We start from the raw sequence: 21,234 nt of genomic DNA, 5'->3' as shown, positions 1-21,234 counted from the left end.
AATTAGGCATCTACGCTAACCTTATCTAATAACACGCCCCTATTAGGGCCCTATAGGGGCCCTAATAGGGGCATGGATTTTTGGGGTTGGGGTGGGTTCTAGAATTTTAGAATAGGGCCCTATTTACCGAAGCCTAGGTATATAATAAGGAGAATCAATAAATAGGATAGTCTAAGTAGACCTATGGTCTAAGAGCTATTAAGAATGCTCTATATAAGTATCTTTACCTTAGAACGTAAGCCTAGCGATGCCTCTAGAGAGAGATCCCTAACGCTTAGGGACTTACTACATTAGCCCTTTCTACCCCTAGACTTCTATAGAACCTAACTTAACCTAGACCTAACCTAGACCTAACCTAGACCTAGTTAGGTTTTAGGTTAAAGATTTAGACCTAATACTAGGTCTAGGTTATAATATCTAATCTAGCGTTAGGTCTAGGGCCCTAACTTAGATTATAAATATAATAGATATACTAAGACTTATGACTTTCTATCTTTATATAAATTATACGGTTTTTACCTATAATATTATATATTTCCTTTATAATAAGGGGAAAGAAGTATACTAGGATAAAAATAGTATATATTCTATTAATAGTTTATTAGGGGGGTAGCCCCCTAATAAGAAAATTATATATAATTATTTTAAGTAATACTTAAAAACCTTATCCTCTTAAGTCTTACGTTTCTATCCTAATACTTATATCTAGATACTATTTTTAGGTGCTAGAAGCTAGGGCTTATCTACCTTATCTAGCTATATATAATTACTTATCTCTATATCTATCTCCTTAGTATCACTAATTAAGTTAAATTCCACCTCCTTAAGCTTATTATCTTTCTCTTCCTTCACTATTTCTATCTTAATATAAGAGAAGAATTTCTCTAGATACTTTACTTCCTTCTCTTTAATATTAAATCTTAAAGTATAAAGAAATATTATTAGCTCTTTAATTATCTACTTCTTTTATCTCCCTTAATAATAATAATAGATATCCTAAGTAATATTAAAGAGTTATTTAATATCTATATCTATTACTAGGAAGGAAAGTATATCTTATATAAGGGTAGTAATTATTAGAAAGCGAGTTTAGTGCTCTTTTTAGAAGATAAGAGGCCTAAGATAAATAGTATCTATTAACTAATTAGTATAATATTATAAAGAATTTATTAAAAATATACTACTATTAAGATATTAGATTATTTTATTAGTCACTATCTTTAGTTATACTATATTTTTATCTAATATTTTATTAAGCTTTAAGCTTACTTAAATAATTAGATAAGTTCTATTTAAGGACTAGCTAAGTAATAAGAGTTACTCTTAGTATAGAATAAGTGCCTATTAGAAGGAGTTATAATAAGTTTCGCGCTATTTCTAATCCTAATTATTTATTAGGAAGAATTTAAACTTATTTATAGGCGTAAGTATTATATTAATAGTATAGAGATATCCTTAAATACTACTAGTTTAAGAGTAATATTTATTAAGCTTAACCTAACTAGCTTCTAGCGCGTAGAGTATCTCTTACTTCTATAGAACGCGCTTTTATTATAGCTATTTTATTAACTATTTAAGGTATTTAAAGAGCTTATTATAGATCTTAAAGATATAATATACTATAATATTATAAATCTTTAAAAGTTAAGTTATATAATTAAAGAAAGGCTTAGTAATATAAAGAAGATAGTTAACCTAGCGCTATTCTTCTTTATTTAGTAGTATCTCCTTATAGTTATACTCTATATAAAATAGGGTAAAGATATTATATAGATACTTTACTTAGTAAAGTATTAAGAACGTTAAATTCTATTAAGTTCTTATATCTTAGATAGGTACTAGCTTTATATCTATTATCTAGAGATTATAGAATATTTCCTAGCGCTAAGGACTTATATTAACATAGATAATAAGAAAGTAGACCTTATTTAAGGTATAGGAAATCTTATATACTTAGTACTATATACTAAGCTTTACTAGTCTTAACTACTTCTTTATCTATTTTATCTTAGCTAACTTATTTAATAGATTTACCTTAATATAGCTAAGAAGCTATTAGAGACTAAGCTAGATAATATAAGTAAGGTATAGAATTTAAGGAAGAATCATATTATCTATAAGAGCCTACTAGAGAGACTACTAGAGAGAAGTAACTAAAGTCTTATTATTTAATATATTATCTATAGTAATTCTAAATACTTAGCCTTTAATATTATACTCTATAAGAGTTTAAAAGAGTATATCACTAAGATTTATATCTATATATAAACTATAAATAGGCTTAAAACTAAGTAATACCTCCTAGTACCTCTAATTAGTATTAATAAAATAGTCTATAATTACTATAAATAATTATAAATAGGGAGACGTCTAATAATTAAGTATAATTAATATCTTTAAGCTAACTAATAATCTCTAAAGTATACCTTCTTATTAGTCTTTAACTATATTTATTAATTAGTAGTAGATTATATTAGTAGAGGGAATTATTAGTAGGCTTAGGGTATAGCGAGCTTAAGAAATTAGATACTAGAGTAAGGGATACTTAATAAGATATAATAGGAATTAATTAAGCGTTAAGAATTAGAGGAGATCTTCTTCTTATAATTCTTATAAAAAGGGCGTATTATTATCTATTAGTAGTTTCTAGTGCTATCTAAAATATATTAGCTTAGAAGTTAGAAGCTAATTTTAGCTAAAGGCCCTATTAATATATCCTATTCTTAAGAAACTTAGTAATCTTATTCCCCTTTCCTTAGCTAGCCTATATATAGCTAGTAGTCTTAATATATTTCTATATTATTAATATATTATAGTATTATACCCTACCCTCCTTTAACTTTAGATTAGCTATATAAGGGTGCTTAAGAATAGCTCTATAGCGTTAGTATATTATCTTTAGTATACTATCTAGATTATATATAATCTAGTTAAATAAGCCCTAGATCTCTATATATTAGGTTAAGTCCTACTTAATCTTACTCTTTCTCCTATAATTAGTATATAACTACTATTCTACCTAGTTATTATAGGCTATTCTCTTATAGAGAATAAAGGCCTTCCTTTAGTTAGGTCTAATATATATAAAAGAGGAGGGGACTACTAGTTATATTAGGTAGAGAAAGTCTTAGTTAGAGATATTAAGCGTGTATTAGCTACTAGATAGAGTTACTAAAGGGTTTAATATAGTAAGATAGCTAAGGTTATCTATCTTACTATTATAAATAGAGGATATAAAGTTAGAGTACTAACTTTATAATATAATAAATTAGCTCTAAGATAAACTTAAGATATAAGGGAGAATTAATTAAAAAGATACCTACTAAGTAGCACTATCTCTATATAGTAGGGGAGAAATTAAGTAAAATATAATATATTAACTATAATAAGGGAGTAGTAAGGAAAATTAGGTTTAATTAGCTAGATATCTCTATCTTTATATAGAGATAACCTAAAAAACCTAGAAGAACCTAAAAAACCTAGTAATAACCTAAAAAACCTAGTAATAACCTAGTAATAATCTAGATAACCTAGTAATAATCTAGTAATAACCTAGATAATCTAGTAATAATCTAATTCCTACTCTAATATACTATTTTAATCCTTAAAAAATTCTAACCTATCGCGCTAAGAAGAAAAACTTTAATCTTTAAGTAGCCTTCCTACTCTATAGTATTCTTTTAATTAATTTCTAAGGAAGCTAATCTAATTAAATAAATATAATAAATAACTTTTATATATATTATTTTCTATATTTCATTAAATTAGTAGAATTTAATAAAAACTATCTCTATTCTTAAAAGTTATACTAAGTACTCTCTATTATTAATATATATCTTTATTACTTTACTATTAATTTAAGGCAGAAATCTTATAATTAATATATTGCTCCTTAAATAATAGAACTTTTATATAGCTCTATAGTAATTTATTATAAGCTAAATTAACTCTTTATGATTATAAGTCTATTTCTCAAAATTTCAAGGGATTTATGAAAAGAAGGCGTAGTGCTATATTATATAGACTAGATAGATATAAAAAATAGTATATTATCTTAATGACTAAGTAGCTTTATAATTAGAATTATGCAAAAGTTAGGTTAAGTTAGGTTATATTAGGGCCCTAATAAAACCCAACACTAGGTCCAGGTTAGGTCTAGGTTATAGAAGTTCGACCCGGACCTAGCCTAGGTTAGGTTTTAGGTCAAGACCTTCGACCTAAGTTAGGTTCTACGGAAGTCTATCCACCCCCGCCTTAAGACTAGAAGTGTCATATAATCGCGTGTTATACGGAGTAAACATATGTGATTTAAGAAGAATTGATGATACCCTAGAACAATCTATAGTATACAATCCTAAAAGAATAACTAGAACCGAAAGGAGAAGTGAAAGAAGCCATTAGACCTCGCCAAAATCGCGGGTCGGGTTTCGGTCCTTGACCCAAAACCCGCCAAGAGATTTGAATACAGGTAATTTATACCGAATTACACTCATACATATCATGTGTTACAGTCTATATTACTATTGTAATTCAGTAATATACCGGCTCATGGGTTCTTGGCGGGTTCGCGGGTACCCTATGGGTACCCAAAAAAGCAACATGGCGAGGTCTAGAAGCCATCGCTTGGCCCCCTCACTTTGTCCCGCTAGGCCAAGGCTAGCGGTCTTTTGCCAGACGCCTATACGAGGCTGTTGTAAGCTAAATGTTAGGCTGATGCACTTTTCCTCTCCTTCTTTCCCAGCTGTTTGCTATCTGGACCATTTGCTCATGTCAATCGTCCCCTCTTGTAGATAATATAATGTTCGGATACGAGTGTCTGTACTCCAAAAGTCCCCGCTCCTTCCTCTTCTCCGTTGTCGCCAAGGTGGGCCCCCACGGAGCCAGCCGCTCTCTGGCCGTGGCCTACCGGCAGGGCAACGATAAGGACATCTCAGTATCATCTTCGGAACGCGTTGAGAATGTTGTGGCAGACATCCTTGCGCTGATCAGAATATTCTCAGATCCCGCGAACCGCGCGCCACTTGAGGCGGAGAGGGCACTCGCGGGGGGCTGGTATGGTCGGTCTCAGGGTGACAACGAGGCTGAGAGTAATGAGCGGCCTAGCATTCCAGACAGGCCGCAGCCTCCTTTCGTTATACCTGATGGCTCCCAGGAGGAAGAGCAGTCGCAAATACAGCCCGAGCTGCCATGGCATGATGATGGGCTCAGCGAGTTTCCCTTCACAACGACCTGCCTTTTGCTGGCATTATTGCGCAACGATGGCGATTCTAATGCCACTAATAGCCTGAACACGCGCCCCGGCGACGTTCAGCTCCAGCCGTTATCCACTTTGTTCCGTGCTGACTGCCTCGAGTATGGCCTTGTCGTTCTCGACATCTCCGACCTTGACAGCGGCGTCAAGTACGGCATCGTTGGTTTCCCCGTGCGTTATATGGCCGAAGTCTCCTATTGGTGTGAGACTGGTGGCTGGGATCCAGTTGAAGACCCCCCGCCTGAGAAGGAGCCTGACACTGTACTTGCCAGCCCGCGGCCTCGAGTGCCGTTGGCTATTTCTCCGTGGCTTCGCAAGTACTTTTACCACATGAACCTGGAAGAGGACCCCAGGTTCCTGATACTGAAGAAAACGCCGGTTGTTTATGCTGCAGCCTTAGACTGTAAGTCTGTTTCCTCGCCACCTTACTATCTCTAGTATCAAGATGATGTGCATGGGCTGACTTGGTAATGGTAGACGTCTGGCCCCCGGAGCTTGAAAATCAGCCTCGAGTCGAAGATCAGGCTGGAGAATCTTCGCTAGGTGTCATCTCAAGCATCTCAAATTGTCTGTAGATCACTCGTGCTTCCATAGTTTTACACATACTTACGGCATTTACTGACTTATGGAAGAGACTTTTGGCCTTCAAAGTCCACCACCAGCGCTAAAGATGCATCGACCACAACACCCTCGCGCTTGACTACGTCAAACGAGCCGCCGCGAAATGCGCACATAGACCGCGCCATCGATAATCTGCTGATTCTCACACAGGATCCCGCCGATCTTCACCTCGATGAGGAGACAATCGACAAATTTCAAAAGCTTGCCGAGTTCCGCGAGCAGCTGCGGCGGCGGCTCGAAGAGGTGCCCCATAGCCTGGGACCGTCCTCCGAGGCCTCGGGCCATATTCTGCGCGTTGCATACGCCGGACAAACGCACCTCAACTGGGTTGCGTTTAGGAACCTCGCGCCCGCCGTGATCGCTGCCGCGATTGCATCTGAAGAACTTCGAGGCGCGTCTGCGCTCAGTCTCTGCGTCGCTAATTTCAAGGTGGAGAGAGACTTGGGAGACCTCAGTGATCTAGTAGCGGCTCTAGCGCAGTCCAAGACCCTCAAACAGCTCTGTTTTCTCCAAGGACCGGACAGGCACAGCGATGACGCCTCTGCTCGTTTTTTCACGCAGCTGCTACTGGGGGGGACGTCATCAGGAGATTCATCAGCAGACTTGGCGTGGCTCCGCGACAGAATCATCTATCCGACTTATGCCTTTTCGACATCCTTGCGCAGCCGTAAATTCACATCGCCCTCGACTACTATTTTCACTCACCCTTCCCCCGTTGCCCAAATATTTCCTGTGATGCACATGCTCACGTTTGTGGGTCATCAGCGCGAAGATGCCGCAGACACAGACCACCAGAACAGTCACTATTACGACATGGGCAACACCCTTCTAGACCCCGAGCGCTTTGCCGTCCGATTTCTATCATACCTCCGTTCCGTGGGTTCGGGTTCTGACAAGGCCATCTTGCGATTCGCATGCGGGGAAGTCTCCTCGTCACTCACCACCACCAACGACGACAAGTCGTCGCCACCATTTGTATCACCAGGACGGTTCGCTGTGAGCCCCATTCCCACTGAATTCTTTGGCAGCCACCTTGCAGCAAGTGATGAATCAAAAGTCGGAGCCAGAGATATACACCCTGGCAGCTGGATGCTCCTTCTGAATCAACAAGGCAGCATTTCGAGTGACGACGATGATATCTTACTACAATACTCATTTGTCAGAACTCGTCCAGCCTCTGCCGAGATTGCCGACGAGCAACAACAACAACAAATACCCGTTTTTGACCCTAGTCTTGTCGAGGTAGTTGGCGGGCTAACAGAGTTCCTGCGCGAGGCGGTGCCAGGGATAGACGTTTCGAAGTACGAGAAAAGAGTCGAGAGAGTAGAGGAGGACCTCCGCACGCAGCGGGCTTCCATGAAACCAAGGAAAAGCCGTGTCCGTATCGGCGTCATGCATGAAAGCGGTGCCCGTAAATTGCTTACTCTGTTTCTGTGATATCCACGTGGATCTGACTGTTCCAGTACACTTCAATATTGAATAGTAACAAGTCCTTTCACTTCTTATAGACCGAACAAACATTCTAGAAATCATAACCGGTGAATGTGGGCTCTATATATTTTGTATGTCAGTCAATCATCACTGTTGTACACTCGTATGTTCAGTAATCTTTACCTGAGGATAGCTTTTGTGTGGGTTACTTTAGTATGTCCTGCCGAAACAAATGGTACTTGGTCACTAAGAAATTGCAAGGTGTGGGGGGATTTATAGGGTGGTAAGAGGATCATCGATGACAATGAGGTTTGATTGATATAACTACCTAGGCGCTGTAGAGCCCTTCGGCTTTAGAACGGTTAGGTACTTTGCTCTACCCATCCCTAGGGATCACACCACCTACATAACGATAATAACGCTTGGCTCCATTCCTTCTTCTAAGAAGACACCGTACGAACCAGTACTTTAAAACCTAATTCTGAGCAACCAGAAAGACCTAATCACCAAAGTCATGCTGCCTTAGTAGGAGCCTTGGTAGGTGTTGCGATTGCAGTGGCAATTGCTCTTGGATGGTGTCTATGTTGTAGACAACGCTTCCGGGGACCTTAGAATAATATAATGCGCGACATAGCTTAGGTTACCAGCCGCCAGTCCTTAGTAGATAAAAGCATATTTGGATATATAAAAAGTCGAGATATGTTGCGGATGCGTCGAAGAGCTGTCTTGTTCAAACGCGAGCTACATTGGCATCTTAAGTTCGGGGAGAGGCAGCTAATGTCCAATTAGAACCCGTAAGCAAAGCAGAAAGCTAAGAGGAAGCGGCAGGCCGAAGAGTGCGAGAAAGCAAAGAGGCCGGCGTGCCGAAGATACCCACATGATGCGCCATCACTAAAGCAACGCTATGGCAGGAGGAGCATGCAAACAAATTCCCAGCAGTGAGATGATACAGTACATACAGTGCAAGTTCTGGCATTTCTGACTTTAGTGAGTCCCCAGACTGCTGTTCGAGCAACTTTCCACTAACAAGCATAGTCCGCCAAACAAGATAGCAGGTAGGAATAACAGATCCACCACCTCTTCCTACTCCCGCAGCTAGTCCAGATTCTGAAGCAAAGCGCGGCTCTTATCGGTTCCTCCCCACACCTGAAAAACGAAGTAGAGCGGACTACACAGGGCTAGACGCACCGTCCTATAAAAGGAAAAGGAAGAACAAAATCAAGGCGAAAGACAGGACTACTCTCAAAGCAATATCGCAAGGGATAAATAATGCCGCACTACCTCTAGAGGTAGGCATGCCAACCGATTCTCCGTTGACGGATGAAGCGAACACATCGACGAACTTACCACGGGCTGGGACACCCTCGACCGACTTATACACCCGCCAAGGCGAAAAAGCGCCTGATAGTATCGTCGAGAATATACTTACAAATTATATCAAGCTTAACGATCCACTTAGAAGGTACGGACACCGTTCAAAGCGGGCAATTATGACGACGAAAGTTAAGGCGATTCAGAGTTTTGTGGATGACATAGTCAAGTTGCAATACCCCGATGCAGTCCAGCGAATCAAGCAGGATAATGCATTCTCTACAAGCAAAGGTATCCAATCTCGATTTAACGAGACCGTATATTAGGAAAACATCAAAAAAGGCGCCGAACTCCTTGACCCAAAGGATCTGCCAACCTCAAAAGACCCTCTTGTGAAATTCACGATAGCCGAGAAAGTCGCTAACGAGCGCTTTATAAGGGAAGCAGGTTATGGACTTAGCCTCGCTAATCAACGGTAGTGCCGTCTTTTCTGGAAACGGCTGTTCGAGATGCGGAACGCGGGCGTTGACAAAATTCTCTTTCTCAGCGGATCGTGGATAGGGTGGAAAAGGCGAATAAAGTCTTTATCACAGCTCTCGAGCAGCAGTTCCTCAACAACAGCATCAATATCGAGCTCTCAGCGTCAGAGCCCGAGCACGACAACGAAAGCGAATTCCAACCATCTAGTAACGTCGTCCTCACGGATATCACCGATCAGACAGCCTTCAACACTAGACGCACACCACGCAACAGCAACCCGCGGAAGCGTCGCCACACGGAGGAGAATCCAGGCGTCCTTAGTGGAGATATCAACCTTGACTTAATATCCACGAACTTCGGCATGATAGACCACTTTAAGCCGACTAGAATACCTAAGATCCTATATAGTAAGAAGCCGACTAGAACTCCACGTCTTTAATGCGTAAGCTTACTATTTTCTAATATAACGTGAATTGATCGAAGGATATCGCTATAGCGTAATTTCTTTAAGATCTAGTAGTCCTTATATTCGATATTATCGTAATTTAAGAGCTATAGATTAACCTATATAATAATACTATATATTACCTAGCGAAGTAGACGTATAAGCTTCGAGAGCTAGCTCTCCAGAAGCTCTAGAAGCTCCAATTCAACCTCCATCAACCGGTCAATCACAAGGTCAATAACCACGCCGACGAGCTCCACCAAAGTGTTCGAATTGTGGAACTCGGGGGCATAAGATCACACATTGTTCAAATTTTGTTAAATAGCTTACATATGAAATATTACGTTGTTTTGGTAGAATTACGTTGAATTGAATTTATCAATATTTGATGGGGTGGCCCGGCCGAGCGGGTGGCTCGCTTGGGGGTGAATTACGTTAGTAATGTCAGCCAAGACGGCTCAATACTAACATATTACACAAGCGAGCGGGACAGCCCAAAATACATAGTAAATGGCTTTTTATATCTAAGCAACAACGCATATAAACGGTATCAAATTCTCGATACTATTTCTTTAGGATGGTGATATCTTAAAGATAGAGTCTAGTGTAGTCCAATTGAAGAATTCATAAAATTACCATAAAATACACCCTAGTTTGGCAGCTCATAGGTAGGCATGGGATAGCACTTGGGAGTCACACACTGACTTTATTAATCCCCCTAGTACCCTTCTTAGTGAAAGATGAAAGACATTTGGCACTATAAGTTGCGGGATAGGGAGCTATATGCCGCTTAGGATCGCAGGCTTCAAATAGGTACGTTAACGACGTGCAACATCAGGGTGTTGAGCAATTGGATACCGCAAGCTGTGATCTCGCTGATGTAACCCTTATCGATCCAAATGTAGGGAAGAACCCAGAGCAGGTGACCAACGATTCCAAGAACGAATGAGCGCACGATTCCAGCTTCTTTGAGCTTCTTGTCTGCCAACATGGCAGAGTAGAAGTAATAAGAGGCAGGCATAAAATTGACTAAAGTGCTGAGAAGGCCTGCGTTGTATTCACCGTCCAGGATGGCTCGCATAACGTGCGTGAGACTGTTGAACATAACCATTCCATAGTAGTTGGCGCCTCCAACAGAAGGGTTGGCATATCGGAGAGACCAGGCACCAATCCACATCATGATGCCATTGACACCCCAGACCGGCAGAGGAGTAGCCGGACAGTTATTGGGATCTGGATAGCCCTACAGCAGCACATGTTCAGCACGAGAGGCCAAGTACTATAAACCACCACTAGAGTATACATACCAGGTTCTCACACAGTGATCGGTGGAAGGAGTAAGGAACGCCTTTGATGTCGTATCCCCATTCTTCGAATTGGTGAATCATGTACATCGGTCCACAAACGTAGCACCACCAGCGAGGATCGTGCATTCTCAGATACCAGGAGTCGAAAGATCGGAGATCACTAGGTCCTCGCGCGGTCTTCCATTCGCCGAAAAGTAGCTGTGCAGCAAGAGCCAGGCCGACAGTGAGACTGATCCATGGCCATTGCTTGACCACAGCATCTACTTCGGGACTCATCTTGTAATTTCAATACGTGCAGTGATGAAACATTTGATGTTAGAACCTTATTGGTGTGTTCTCATGAACTCGAGTTCAGCAGTCTAAACTCTAGAGGGCGATTGAAAGTTTATATATCCCGCACCTGAATGGAGCTTGGCTATATTCATGACGTCACGAATGCCGCAGAGCCGGGTTGGATAGTGTCCGATCTCCGACGCCGAGCGCCGAAGTTCCGTGTCGGTTAGCTTATTAATCATCCGCGGTCGCCAGGCGCCTCATCTGATAGGATCACGCCTACGCGTGAAAAAGTAAATCGAGGCTAGGTGTGATCTTATGGGGCGCCGTAAATCTCCACAACGGGAAGCGGTATCGCTTATTGGAAATACTTATGCATGTTTATTCACATGGCAGAAGAAACTCTTGTTTTGGACTTATGTGGTTTATGCATGTACAGGTCGTGCGAATTCATATCTGGGCAGGTTGTATCAAACCCTAAGACTAACGGTATCACTAATCGCGAGATTCCGCGTTGGACTTCGCCCTTTTGACACCAAGAATCGGCTATCACTAAAAAGGAATATAGAGAAGAGAATACGTCATAGTACGGACCAAGTCATCAAAAAGCGATACTCTAAGCTATGCACTTCAACCATAGCTGCCAGCCAGACATTTAACTTAGAAACAATATTACAGTGGCTCGCTCTTACTTCTCTTTTCGCGGATTGGCATCTTCAAAACTACCGTCAAACTATTCCTGTCAACAATTAGATCAAGCACTCAATAACTAATAAGCAAACATGCTGGACTTTTTTCGTCATCATTGGTACGATCTTGGTACCGTCTCGGCTTTGGCGACCATGAATTATTTCCATAACAACCAAAAGACACCCAGGACTGCGCAGAAATGGCTCCTAGCTGGCTTCATCTCGGTCCTGATCCACCAGTCCGAGGAGTATCGGTTTCCTAGTGGCTTTTCTGCTGTACTGTAAACCCGGGTTACGCCAGCGTGCAACCCGAGCGATTTCCTTTGAATGCTCACACCGCGATGGTCACCAACAAGGTCATAACATAGGGGCTTTACCTGCCGCCAATTTCTTCCCCGGAATCTATCTGGTTTGCTCTTGAGTCTTTCGGCCTAAGGACATAAACTCAAAGAAAGCATTCATCTTACAAACCCAGCCTGACATCCGCGATTCCTTTGCATGTTCCTGTTGGCATTGCCTACATGCGCCATATAAGAGGCACTAGAGAGCTCAGTGTTTATACTAGTCACGACTAATTATGATACCTGGTTAGGGAGTATAGTGAAATTATTTAGAGGGTATATTAGCCCCAGTAGCATCAAATTGCCAATAAGGTCTTGCTGGTAAAAGATTCCATAGGTATTAAATAAACTTAGGGAAGTGTAAGTGGAGTTACCCCGCATCTTAAACCCCCTAAATGTTATGTAAGGCCCGGGGGGCCTGCCATTATTAGATTCTGAAAGTTGAAATAGCTCAGAACGTAGTTTGAGAATATATTATTTGAGCAATAAACTGGTCATTATGACATGTCAATCTATAGATAGTCTATGGTGAAGAAGGGCCTTATGATCTCAACCCTACTCCTGAGGTCTTGCTGGTTGGCATGTACCATTGCTATTGACCTATAACCCTAGTACGCACTATCCATCCACAGGGGTAAACCGAAAGATCTATATATGCTAGAAAGACACGCGTAGTATGCGCACTGCCCTTGGAATGAAGAAGTAAAATCGAGATGAAATATCAAGAGGAAAATTTGAATCATGTTGTTTAATACTGAGTTAGACATATGTCAACCAACAAGAGACGAAATGCCCAATGACTACTTAAAAAGTACAACAAAAGGAAATAACAAGCGAATTCCTGAACTTGCTATTCACAGGAAAACATTTCATTAACCAAGTGCCAAAATTGAAGCTTGACTAATTACCGGCAAGTCAAATGAGATGAAGACTTAAGTTTATTAAAAGGCGCCACGCTGCTCCAGTGATCGCACCGAGAATGGAACTCTCGCATCCAGCAAAGGTGAGGGCAAGAGAAAAGCCTCTATGGGTGGGAATGGTTCGAAGTTTGTTTTACCCCAGTCAGACTCGGGATAAGTGGGGAAAGGAGCACCCGCACTCACTCAAGATCTCCATGCACTATTTCTCCAACCCCATTAACCGCAGGGGTTACAAAGACCTACCTTTGAACTATTCCCACTGGATTAGTTTATTGAACTCAATCTCATCATTTCCAACAACAAAGGCAGTCCAGCAATATGCCCCCTCTACCAACGACCATGAAGGCCCAGGTTCTCACTGCTTACAACAAGCCTTATGCTTTAGTCGACATACCAGTGCCAGAATTGACATCCCCATATGATCTTCTGATAAAGGTCGAGGCCGCTTCATATTGCCACACGGATGCGGTTTGTGCTGCGGGCGGGTTTCAAGGCCACGCAAATGCTCCGACTCAGTGGCCTCACATTGGCTGTCATGAATTTGCGGGCACAGTAGCCCAAGCATTCGAATCTAATTATGAAATGGATCCTGTGGCTCATGAATTTCGAATTGGTGATCGGGTAGGTGTTCCCGGTCGCGCCTTCCACCCCTGCGGATCTTGCCATGAATGTGAACGACAAATTCCAAATCACGGCCAGGCTAGCGACCACAAAGGCTATTCAGTTTACTGCCCTTATGCCAAAAATCTCGGGCTGAGCGTCCCTGGAGGATTTGCTCAATACGCCGTGGTGGATTCACGTCAGGTCGCACCACTCCCCGCTAGCATGAGTGCGAGGGAAGCTGCACCCCTGATGTGTGCTGGGTTAACCATATATGCGGCACTGCGCAAGTGCGAGCTACATTCAGGGCAGAGGGTTGCGATTATTGGCTGTGGAGGGGGACTGGGCCACTTGGGAATTCAATTTGCACATCGCATGGGACTGAGAATTGGTGGTACTGATACATCAAAAGGTGCATTAGATCTCGCTCGGCAGCTCGTAAAGCAATCCACTATTGTGGATGCAACTAAAGTCAAGGCCGAGGATCTGGTCCAAGATATAGGGAAGGAGGATACAGTTCTCGAGCGAGGGCAAATGGGATGCGACGCTGCCATCATTCTTCCCGAATCGCAAGCGGCCTTCGACTACGGGATGCGACTGCTGAAGGATCGGGGCACATGCGTCGTTGTATCTTTCCCGAAGAATGGTTTTACCTTCTCTACACAAGATGTTGTCTTCCGGCATGTGTCCATTATTGGTAGTCTAGTTGGAAGCAACCAACTCCTACGTGATATGTTGACTTTCACAGCTAAGCATGGGATACAGAGTACCTCAAAGTCATTCGCCCTATCTCAGCTGAATGAGCTAGTTGAGCAACATCATTCTGGGGTGTATGGAAAGCTTATCGTTGACATGAGTCTGGAGGACTTATCCCCATAGGTTGTCGTATGTGGTTACCCCAATGTATTACACGCTCTTTAGCCGACATGATCATTCTACGTAAGGTAGCATAAAGAGCTAGGTGGGGTGTATCAGTATTACCGAGAATGGGGAAATTTCTGTAATAAATACTGTCTCTTGTGTCATATTATTGCCTTTGTTGCAACCGTTCCACTTGTTAGACCCATTCAATCACTACCCCACTTTACATGGGTAATTAATTTCCATTCATTCCGGCAGAAGTAACTCCCAGGCTTCATAGCAGTTCAGTTTTGATGCTGAGGATTATTGAAAAGTTATTCCAAAGTTGTCAATTCGTCAAGCCGTACAAGACTTGAAGGCATAACTCGCGAAGTAAATATCGCTCACTCATGGCCTCGACACTCAAAACCGGTCCCGCCACGGATTCCGTTGGTTTTCCACCTTTTGATGAACTTCCAGCTGTGGCATCTCAGCCCCAGGGATCCTTATGGAGTTTCTTCGACAAGAATGGAAAGAAAGATGAGCTTGGAAGTAAGTTGGTCTCCCATCCAGAAAATCTCCTTGATGCTCAAGATTGTCTAGCGCTCAATCTTCTAACAAAATCGGTCGTGCTTGAGGCGTCTCAGGAGATCAAGTTCGGGTATCATGTGCAGTTGGACTGGCCGCTGGACAACCTAGAATTCCCAGGCCTTGGCCGCAGAGCTACCCGCCATGTTATCAAAGACATGACTTCAGAAGGATTTAAAGGGCTAGATGACGAGATCTGCATGAACACACAGATAAGTTCACAGTGGGACAGCCTGAAACATGTTTGATTCCACCGCTTTCACTGGGAGGATTGTATACCCCATGCTAACACATATGTCATTGATTCAGTGGAGTATCCAAAATCAAGGCCAATTTTACAATGGGCTTGACATGAAGGCAGCATTGGACAGTCCGACAAATGGAATTCACAGTTCGTTGTCCATGCTTGGCAACACAAAGCTCTCATTTAAAGCTCACACCTCTCGGTAGATATCTGCGAACGGGGAGGAATTGTAGGCCGAGGCATTCTGGTTGACTGGGTATTTCATTCCTAAGGCAAACCTGCCAAGCATCTTCCCTTGTTAATAGTCTCTAGCTGAGGTGGTGGGAAATTCACAACACTGGCCGAGAGGCTCCTTCGCCCATCCAGAGCCATGCAATTCCTGTTTCAGATATTATCGAAGTCCTCAAGTGGCAAGGCACTGTGACTAAACAGGGCGATATCTTTTTGATTCGTACAGGTTATGTGAGATGGCATGAGTAAGTTGACTGCATCGCGAGTCATCTCAGTTCAAGTTGGCTCCGTGGCTAATTTTGGCTTTCAGACAAGCCGACACCACAACCCGCCGTGATGGCACTCGCAAACAAAATCGCGCAATCGGCGTTGCAAACACGATGGAGACCGTGCGATGGTTGTACGATAGACATTTTGCGGCAGTGGCAAGTGACACCTTGAGCATTGAGGTATGGCCGTACCCCAAAGAGTGTTGCCTACATGAGTGGCTTCTTTGCCAATGGGGAACACCGATTGGGGAGCTCTGGGATTTGGAAAAGCTTAGCCGCACATGTGCGGAATTGAAAAAATGGACCTTCTTCCTAACCAGTGCTCCTCTACATATTAAGGGAGGCATTGGTTCCCCTCCAGGTGCCATCGCTGTCTTCTGAGTCCTGAAGCATTCGTCATTCGCATCAGCTGGATGCAAGTGGATGGTATAGGAAACTACCTTAAATGGATTCACCACACAATCAATGGATGAGGCACATGTGTTCAAGGCCGGAGATAATAAAGTCGCGTCGTGTATCCCTGTTTTCATTCAAATTGAACATTTACATTTATACAGTAATATGTAGAACAGGTTATCGCTCGCTTTTGTCCTATTGTCCTCACAGCTTCTATAGCGGAGAATCAAATGGTATTCGAGTACCAGATTATAGTGTGCTTCCAAGCGGGAGTGCATTGAAGGTGTTAATAAAACAGATGTCTCACCCAACTCACTTGAATTTCCCGATAATATATTTTTTGGGAAAGATGGGCTTGATTGGAATTATGATCGTGATAATCGCAAGTAGACTACTGGCGCACATGTGCATCCATAATATGAACGCTTCTAGGTAATGTAGATGTGATTGAATTCCTTCAAGTCTACATCGTTGTACGTAACTTACGAAGGATGAATCGTAGACTTTATCTGCTTTCATTGAAAGGGCGGGGGTAGCTTGTGGGTTTCATTCTGAAGCCCGAACTGAGAACTTATTTTATTCGGGGTCGTTTTCCCCAACGGACTCCCCCTCCTTCCCCAATCCCTTAGCGGGGTACAATACCTTGATATTGATCGTCACTCCTGATGCTTTGATGAGCGCAGAAAAGTCTCCTCGGGCTAAACATATCGATGCCTCAATTTCACAATAAAAAAATGTCGGGCGATCAAAATCTTAAGGAGAAATTCATCTCTATTCTAGGGGAGGACGCCTGGGATCCTAACTGGGAGACAGTCCAGCGTCTCAGTCCGGAGCTCCTAGACGCAAGCATCGATCTGTTACATGTACCTAAGAAGAAAAACTACCTGTCGGCCAAGGTACAGCAGCTCATCGCCATTGCCGTTGATAGCTCGTCTACCCATCTCTACCTCCCGGGGATTCAACAGCACATCAAGCTAGCTTTGAAAGCGGGTGCTACGACCAGGGAGATAATGGAGGTGATAGAACTCACAAGCACATTGGGAATCCATGCGTGTAATGTCGGTGTACCTCTGCTGGTCGATGTTATGAAAGAGGCGGGTATATACGACTGTCATCCCTACGCAGGAAAGCCGTTTGATGAGCAGCGCGAGGCGTTGAAAACTGAGTTCACGAAAAAGAGGGGCTATTGGCATCGAACTTGGGAGGAATTTCTCGCCTTAGACCCGGAATTCTTCAAAGCTTACCTGGAATTTTCTTCTGTCCCCTGGACAAAGGATGTGAATGGTTTCCAGGGCGGTGGTGCATTGGAACCTAAAGTATGTTGAGTAGTTAATACATATGATCTGCTTGTTCTCTTCCTAACGGACGCTGACCGGATGACAGGTGAAGGAAATGATCTATTGTGCCTTTGATGCGGCTGCGACTCATCTATATGTGCCAGGTCTTCGCCTTCATATGGTGAATGTGCTGAAATATGGCGGTACTCCGGAAGAAATTCTCGGAGTTTTAGAGATCGCCACCCAGTTGAGCGTTCATACGGCGCATGCCGCAGCTCCGATCCTCGAAGAACTAATCGGTAGAACTGATGAACATGGTGACACATACGTCTAGTCTTGGATATTATTGGCACCTACACGCCCCAGAAGTGTATCAATATGATAGCCATTGCAATATCCAAGAAAGAGTTGAGATTGAAATTAGAAAACCCTTAATATCTTCAAAAGTGCTGTTGTCATTGGCGTCAATCGTAAAATCAAAACTCGGTCCTGGTTCTCTGGTATTGGTTCCCATTTTCCACCATGGGCAGGAATAACCTGGATGCCCTCTGAGTCTACTGCCCACGCGTTTTATCATTTGTTTCGTATCTTTTTGTCTGCTCATATTTATGGAGCCACTTTCTAATCTCTCTCTCTCTGCTCCAACAATCAGGATGTGCGCCATGCGGTAATAAATCCGACGTGTCTGCGCCCATTATTCATAGGTCTTTGTAATGATAGTCGGTGTTTTAGGGTGTTTCGGTGTATCCGACGTAAATTCTGTGATACCCGCCAAGCAATATACAGAATGAAAGCAAAGTTCTACTTGGATGTCACCGTGACGATTACCATATCGGTACCGGATGGACCCTCGTTACCGAGGCAAATATAAACAAGTAATATATAAGTGGTTGAACGAACAACTTTGACGGATCATGTAAAGCAAAATCTTTCCAAACGAGAAGGGAAACATTCGTATAGTTCTAAAGATGGCCCTCTCTCGGAAAAGCACATGATGTTACGAATCAAACATGTAAGTTTCTATTCATGTCAACTATGTTCGACTAGGTTTGCACAAAGTGCCAGGGATGATCCGATAATATTTACAATGGCCCATACCTGCGTGGGACCATTGAACACATTTGCCCATACCCGAAGCACATTAGCTGCAAGCAGCCTCATGCCCCGTCGCGATTCGACTGCTAGTGTCGAAGGGACGGCATAATCCGTCTCGTCCAACATTGTCCTAACTAGCCTAAGCATCCTGTGCTCACTAGAGCTGATAGGCTGATCTCCGACTGGTGATGATAATGCCTCGAGCCACTTACTGAGGAGAAATGCACACTCAAGCGTCGCTAAAGAATGCTGGATAGACCACCGAAAGGTCTGTGTCTGCGCCACCACGTGAACTCCAATCCTGATGGGAATGCTTAATGCATGAGCAGCATGCAGCACAGCCCGTAGTAGTCCGGGTGTTCTCTTGATTATTTGAGCTTCAAGGAAAGCATTCGCAATCTGTGCCGGATCACGAGTATGTAGTGCCCGTCCAGGACCAATATCTGCATTGAGCCTGATATATGCAAGACGTAGTAAGGCTGTCGAGTTGAAAGACACTGGTCCTGCGGGGTTGGAGGAATCCAGGCTTGAGTCCGGAGTTTGCTTCCAGGCTGATTTCCAGTTCCTCAGCGCTAGCTCAATCAAAGTAATATCGTCCTCCAATACGGCTGCACTGCCATTATCACAGGGGTGCAAAACCTGACGAACAAGATATATATGCTGGATAAGTGCATGTATTAGAACGTAATTTCCCAGAGTGGAGCGGCGCAAAATCCTGGCGCTGTGTTCCTTCTTTGAATAGGCGACTAAATGCCTCTTGGAAGTAAGTATCGGTCTCTTCTACCTGTGCGTCTCGCCATTTGGCCTCGCAAGTGGCTCGAAAGGTTGCAGAGTGGCAAGGCATGAGCATAGCGTCCATTTCCGAGCTTGAAATGAGTGACGGGATATTATGGACAATAGTATGCAGGTTAAAAAAGCAGAATACTATCCATTTGGTTCGCTTGGTGCTTTCATATTTCGCCCATTCTTCCCAACTAACATCATCTGGGGCTGGCATGGTTTTCAAAACATCGTCTCGGATAAGGCTTGCCAGTGTGCTTTGGATAGCGAGAGCCTGGCGTAAGGTTCTCCGATGGTTAGACCATGTCGCCTCAGCCATCAGGAGCAAGAGTGCCTGTGCAGTCTGTACTCTATCCTTTAGAGTCTCTTGGCTTTCACTCAATGAATCACGTAATGCCAGACCTGGGACCTCCATAAATGATCCGTAACGCCTCAAACTGTGCGCAAAGTCAAAGCCTCTTCGGTCATGAACCTTCGGTTCTAGTGGCAACATCGAATTGTCCAGCCTTTGGATACGCTCCTTTGCAATCGCGTGGCTGGTCTCAAATAGCTGGAATGCCCTCTCTGATTCCAAGCAGTACTGGGCCCCAACTGACGCAATTGCCAGTAACAACTCGATGCAGCATGCGTCACTCGACAGGGTGGGTACGTGAAGAAAGGGCAAATGTTCATGGAAGCCGTTGAGATACGCTTTGAGGTACCGTGAAAGCGCTAGCCGTGACGGCATTTCAAAAAGCTCGGGTACTACGGCACTAAATTGACGCAGTTTGGCCATAAAAAGCTGCCTTGTCTCCGAGCTTATGCTATCAAACAGCTTGCAAGTTCGGACTGGTTCTGGTGCTCGCCATGTCATCTCTTGTGGCTGTAATGAAGGCAGTCGAGAACCAAGGCGCGATATGGTCTCTCCGACTTCCGGTCGTGGCACTATTCCTGGACTGAGCAATGCAAGAGGTGGTTCCGGCTCCGCCAGCTGCGGTGGCGGATTGACCGGAATAATATGTGACGGCGAGAGGAACGAGTCGAAGTCGTCAAGCAATGGGGTATTGGTATCCATTAATGCCGCTAGGTCCTCGAACGAATGATTGAAAAAGCCTTGGTTAAGGCGCATTTCGAAATGTCCCGGGGATTCTGGTTGCCGTTGGCCATCGTTTACCGCAGGCTGTAATACATCTGCAAACATTCTATCATGCACGGCTGTTGGGGATTCATCAAGGGGGAAGCTTGTAGCTCATGTTGGGTGTTTTCCACTCCTGAGGGGTCGAACCCTTCCATCGTCACGACTGGATTAGTGATTGATAATTGATTCCCGATTCCTGCATCTTCAAAACTCTGTTCTTGGTGACAGGAGCCGTTTTCTGTACGCTGTCTTTTCGGACTAGCCTCACCTTCGAGGTCATTCATTCCCACAGAATGACTGATCCTTCCATGACGGACTAAGAGGTCACTAATGAGAGGTCAGGGACGATTGTTCATGAGTTGTGGTAAGTAAATAGGGAATGTAGATTTCATGTACGAATTTATTTGATTACCTTCTTGAAAAACGCTGTTGACATTGCGTACAGCCAAATGGCTTTTCCAGAGTATCTGTGACGCATTGAGTAGCTAGAACGCTTGGTTTTAGAATAGTTACGTACGGGTCCTCTCATGTCGCTGCAGGTGCTCCAAACGAGTGAAGCGTCGATGACAGTAGACACACAGGAACCTTTTGGCCTTTTTGGCAGTCTGGGATGGCTCGGTGCAGGTCAGTCCTCTTGGCGATTTAGGTGGATCCGAGCTCATCTTGAATTGTTCGAGGACATCTAACGTAAAACGTACTCCTTTATTGGACCTCAGCTATGGAAAGTC

The 21,234-nt window shown here is 43.2% G+C and overlaps 6 protein-coding genes across 6 annotated transcripts; 4 read left to right on the top strand and 2 right to left on the bottom strand.

The window, feature by feature from the left end:
- Positions 1 to 4,798: 4,798 nt before the first annotated feature.
- N7503_001213 (uncharacterized protein) lies at positions 4,799 to 7,309 on the top strand (the record flags this gene model as incomplete). Its single annotated transcript, XM_057060774.1, has 3 exons — positions 4,799 to 5,654; positions 5,729 to 5,822; positions 5,884 to 7,309. 3 exons carry the CDS (start codon positions 4,799 to 4,801, stop codon positions 7,307 to 7,309), a joined length of 2,376 nt encoding a protein of 791 aa, XP_056927697.1.
- Positions 7,310 to 10,344: 3,035 nt separating this feature from the next.
- Positions 10,345 to 11,122, bottom strand: N7503_001212 (HXXEE domain-containing protein; the record flags this gene model as incomplete). The annotated part of the gene is made up of 2 exons (XM_057060773.1): positions 10,345 to 10,782; positions 10,847 to 11,122. The coding sequence occupies 2 exons, from the start codon at positions 11,120 to 11,122 to the stop codon at positions 10,345 to 10,347; spliced, it is 714 nt and encodes a 237-aa protein (XP_056927696.1).
- Positions 11,123 to 13,387: 2,265 nt separating this feature from the next.
- N7503_001211 (alcohol dehydrogenase-like protein) lies at positions 13,388 to 14,548 on the top strand (the record flags this gene model as incomplete). The annotated part of the gene is made up of 1 exon (XM_057060772.1): positions 13,388 to 14,548. One exon carries the CDS (start codon positions 13,388 to 13,390, stop codon positions 14,546 to 14,548), a length of 1,161 nt encoding a protein of 386 aa, XP_056927695.1.
- A 371-nt stretch (positions 14,549 to 14,919) lies between these two features.
- On the top strand, positions 14,920 to 16,222 carry N7503_001210 (uncharacterized protein; the record flags this gene model as incomplete). The annotated part of the gene is made up of 6 exons (XM_057060771.1): positions 14,920 to 15,061; positions 15,113 to 15,339; positions 15,407 to 15,488; positions 15,548 to 15,597; positions 15,654 to 15,817; positions 15,883 to 16,222. 6 exons carry the CDS (start codon positions 14,920 to 14,922, stop codon positions 16,220 to 16,222), a joined length of 1,005 nt encoding a protein of 334 aa, XP_056927694.1.
- Positions 16,223 to 16,971: 749 nt separating this feature from the next.
- On the top strand, positions 16,972 to 17,848 carry N7503_001209 (carboxymuconolactone decarboxylase family protein; the record flags this gene model as incomplete). The annotated part of the gene is made up of 2 exons (XM_057060770.1): positions 16,972 to 17,553; positions 17,621 to 17,848. The coding sequence occupies 2 exons, from the start codon at positions 16,972 to 16,974 to the stop codon at positions 17,846 to 17,848; spliced, it is 810 nt and encodes a 269-aa protein (XP_056927693.1).
- A 695-nt stretch (positions 17,849 to 18,543) lies between these two features.
- Positions 18,544 to 20,497, bottom strand: N7503_001208 (uncharacterized protein; the record flags this gene model as incomplete). Its single annotated transcript, XM_057060769.1, has 2 exons — positions 18,544 to 19,248; positions 19,394 to 20,497. The coding sequence occupies 2 exons, from the start codon at positions 20,495 to 20,497 to the stop codon at positions 18,544 to 18,546; spliced, it is 1,809 nt and encodes a 602-aa protein (XP_056927692.1).
- Between the last annotated feature and the right edge of the window lie 737 nt (positions 20,498 to 21,234).

This window comes from Penicillium pulvis (assembly GCF_028828015.1).
Source record: "Penicillium pulvis strain IBT 33274 chromosome Unknown contig_10_segment0_segment0, whole genome shotgun sequence".
NCBI lineage: Eukaryota > Fungi > Ascomycota > Eurotiomycetes > Eurotiales > Aspergillaceae > Penicillium > Penicillium pulvis.
This window is presented reverse-complemented; position numbering and strand designations above follow the sequence as displayed.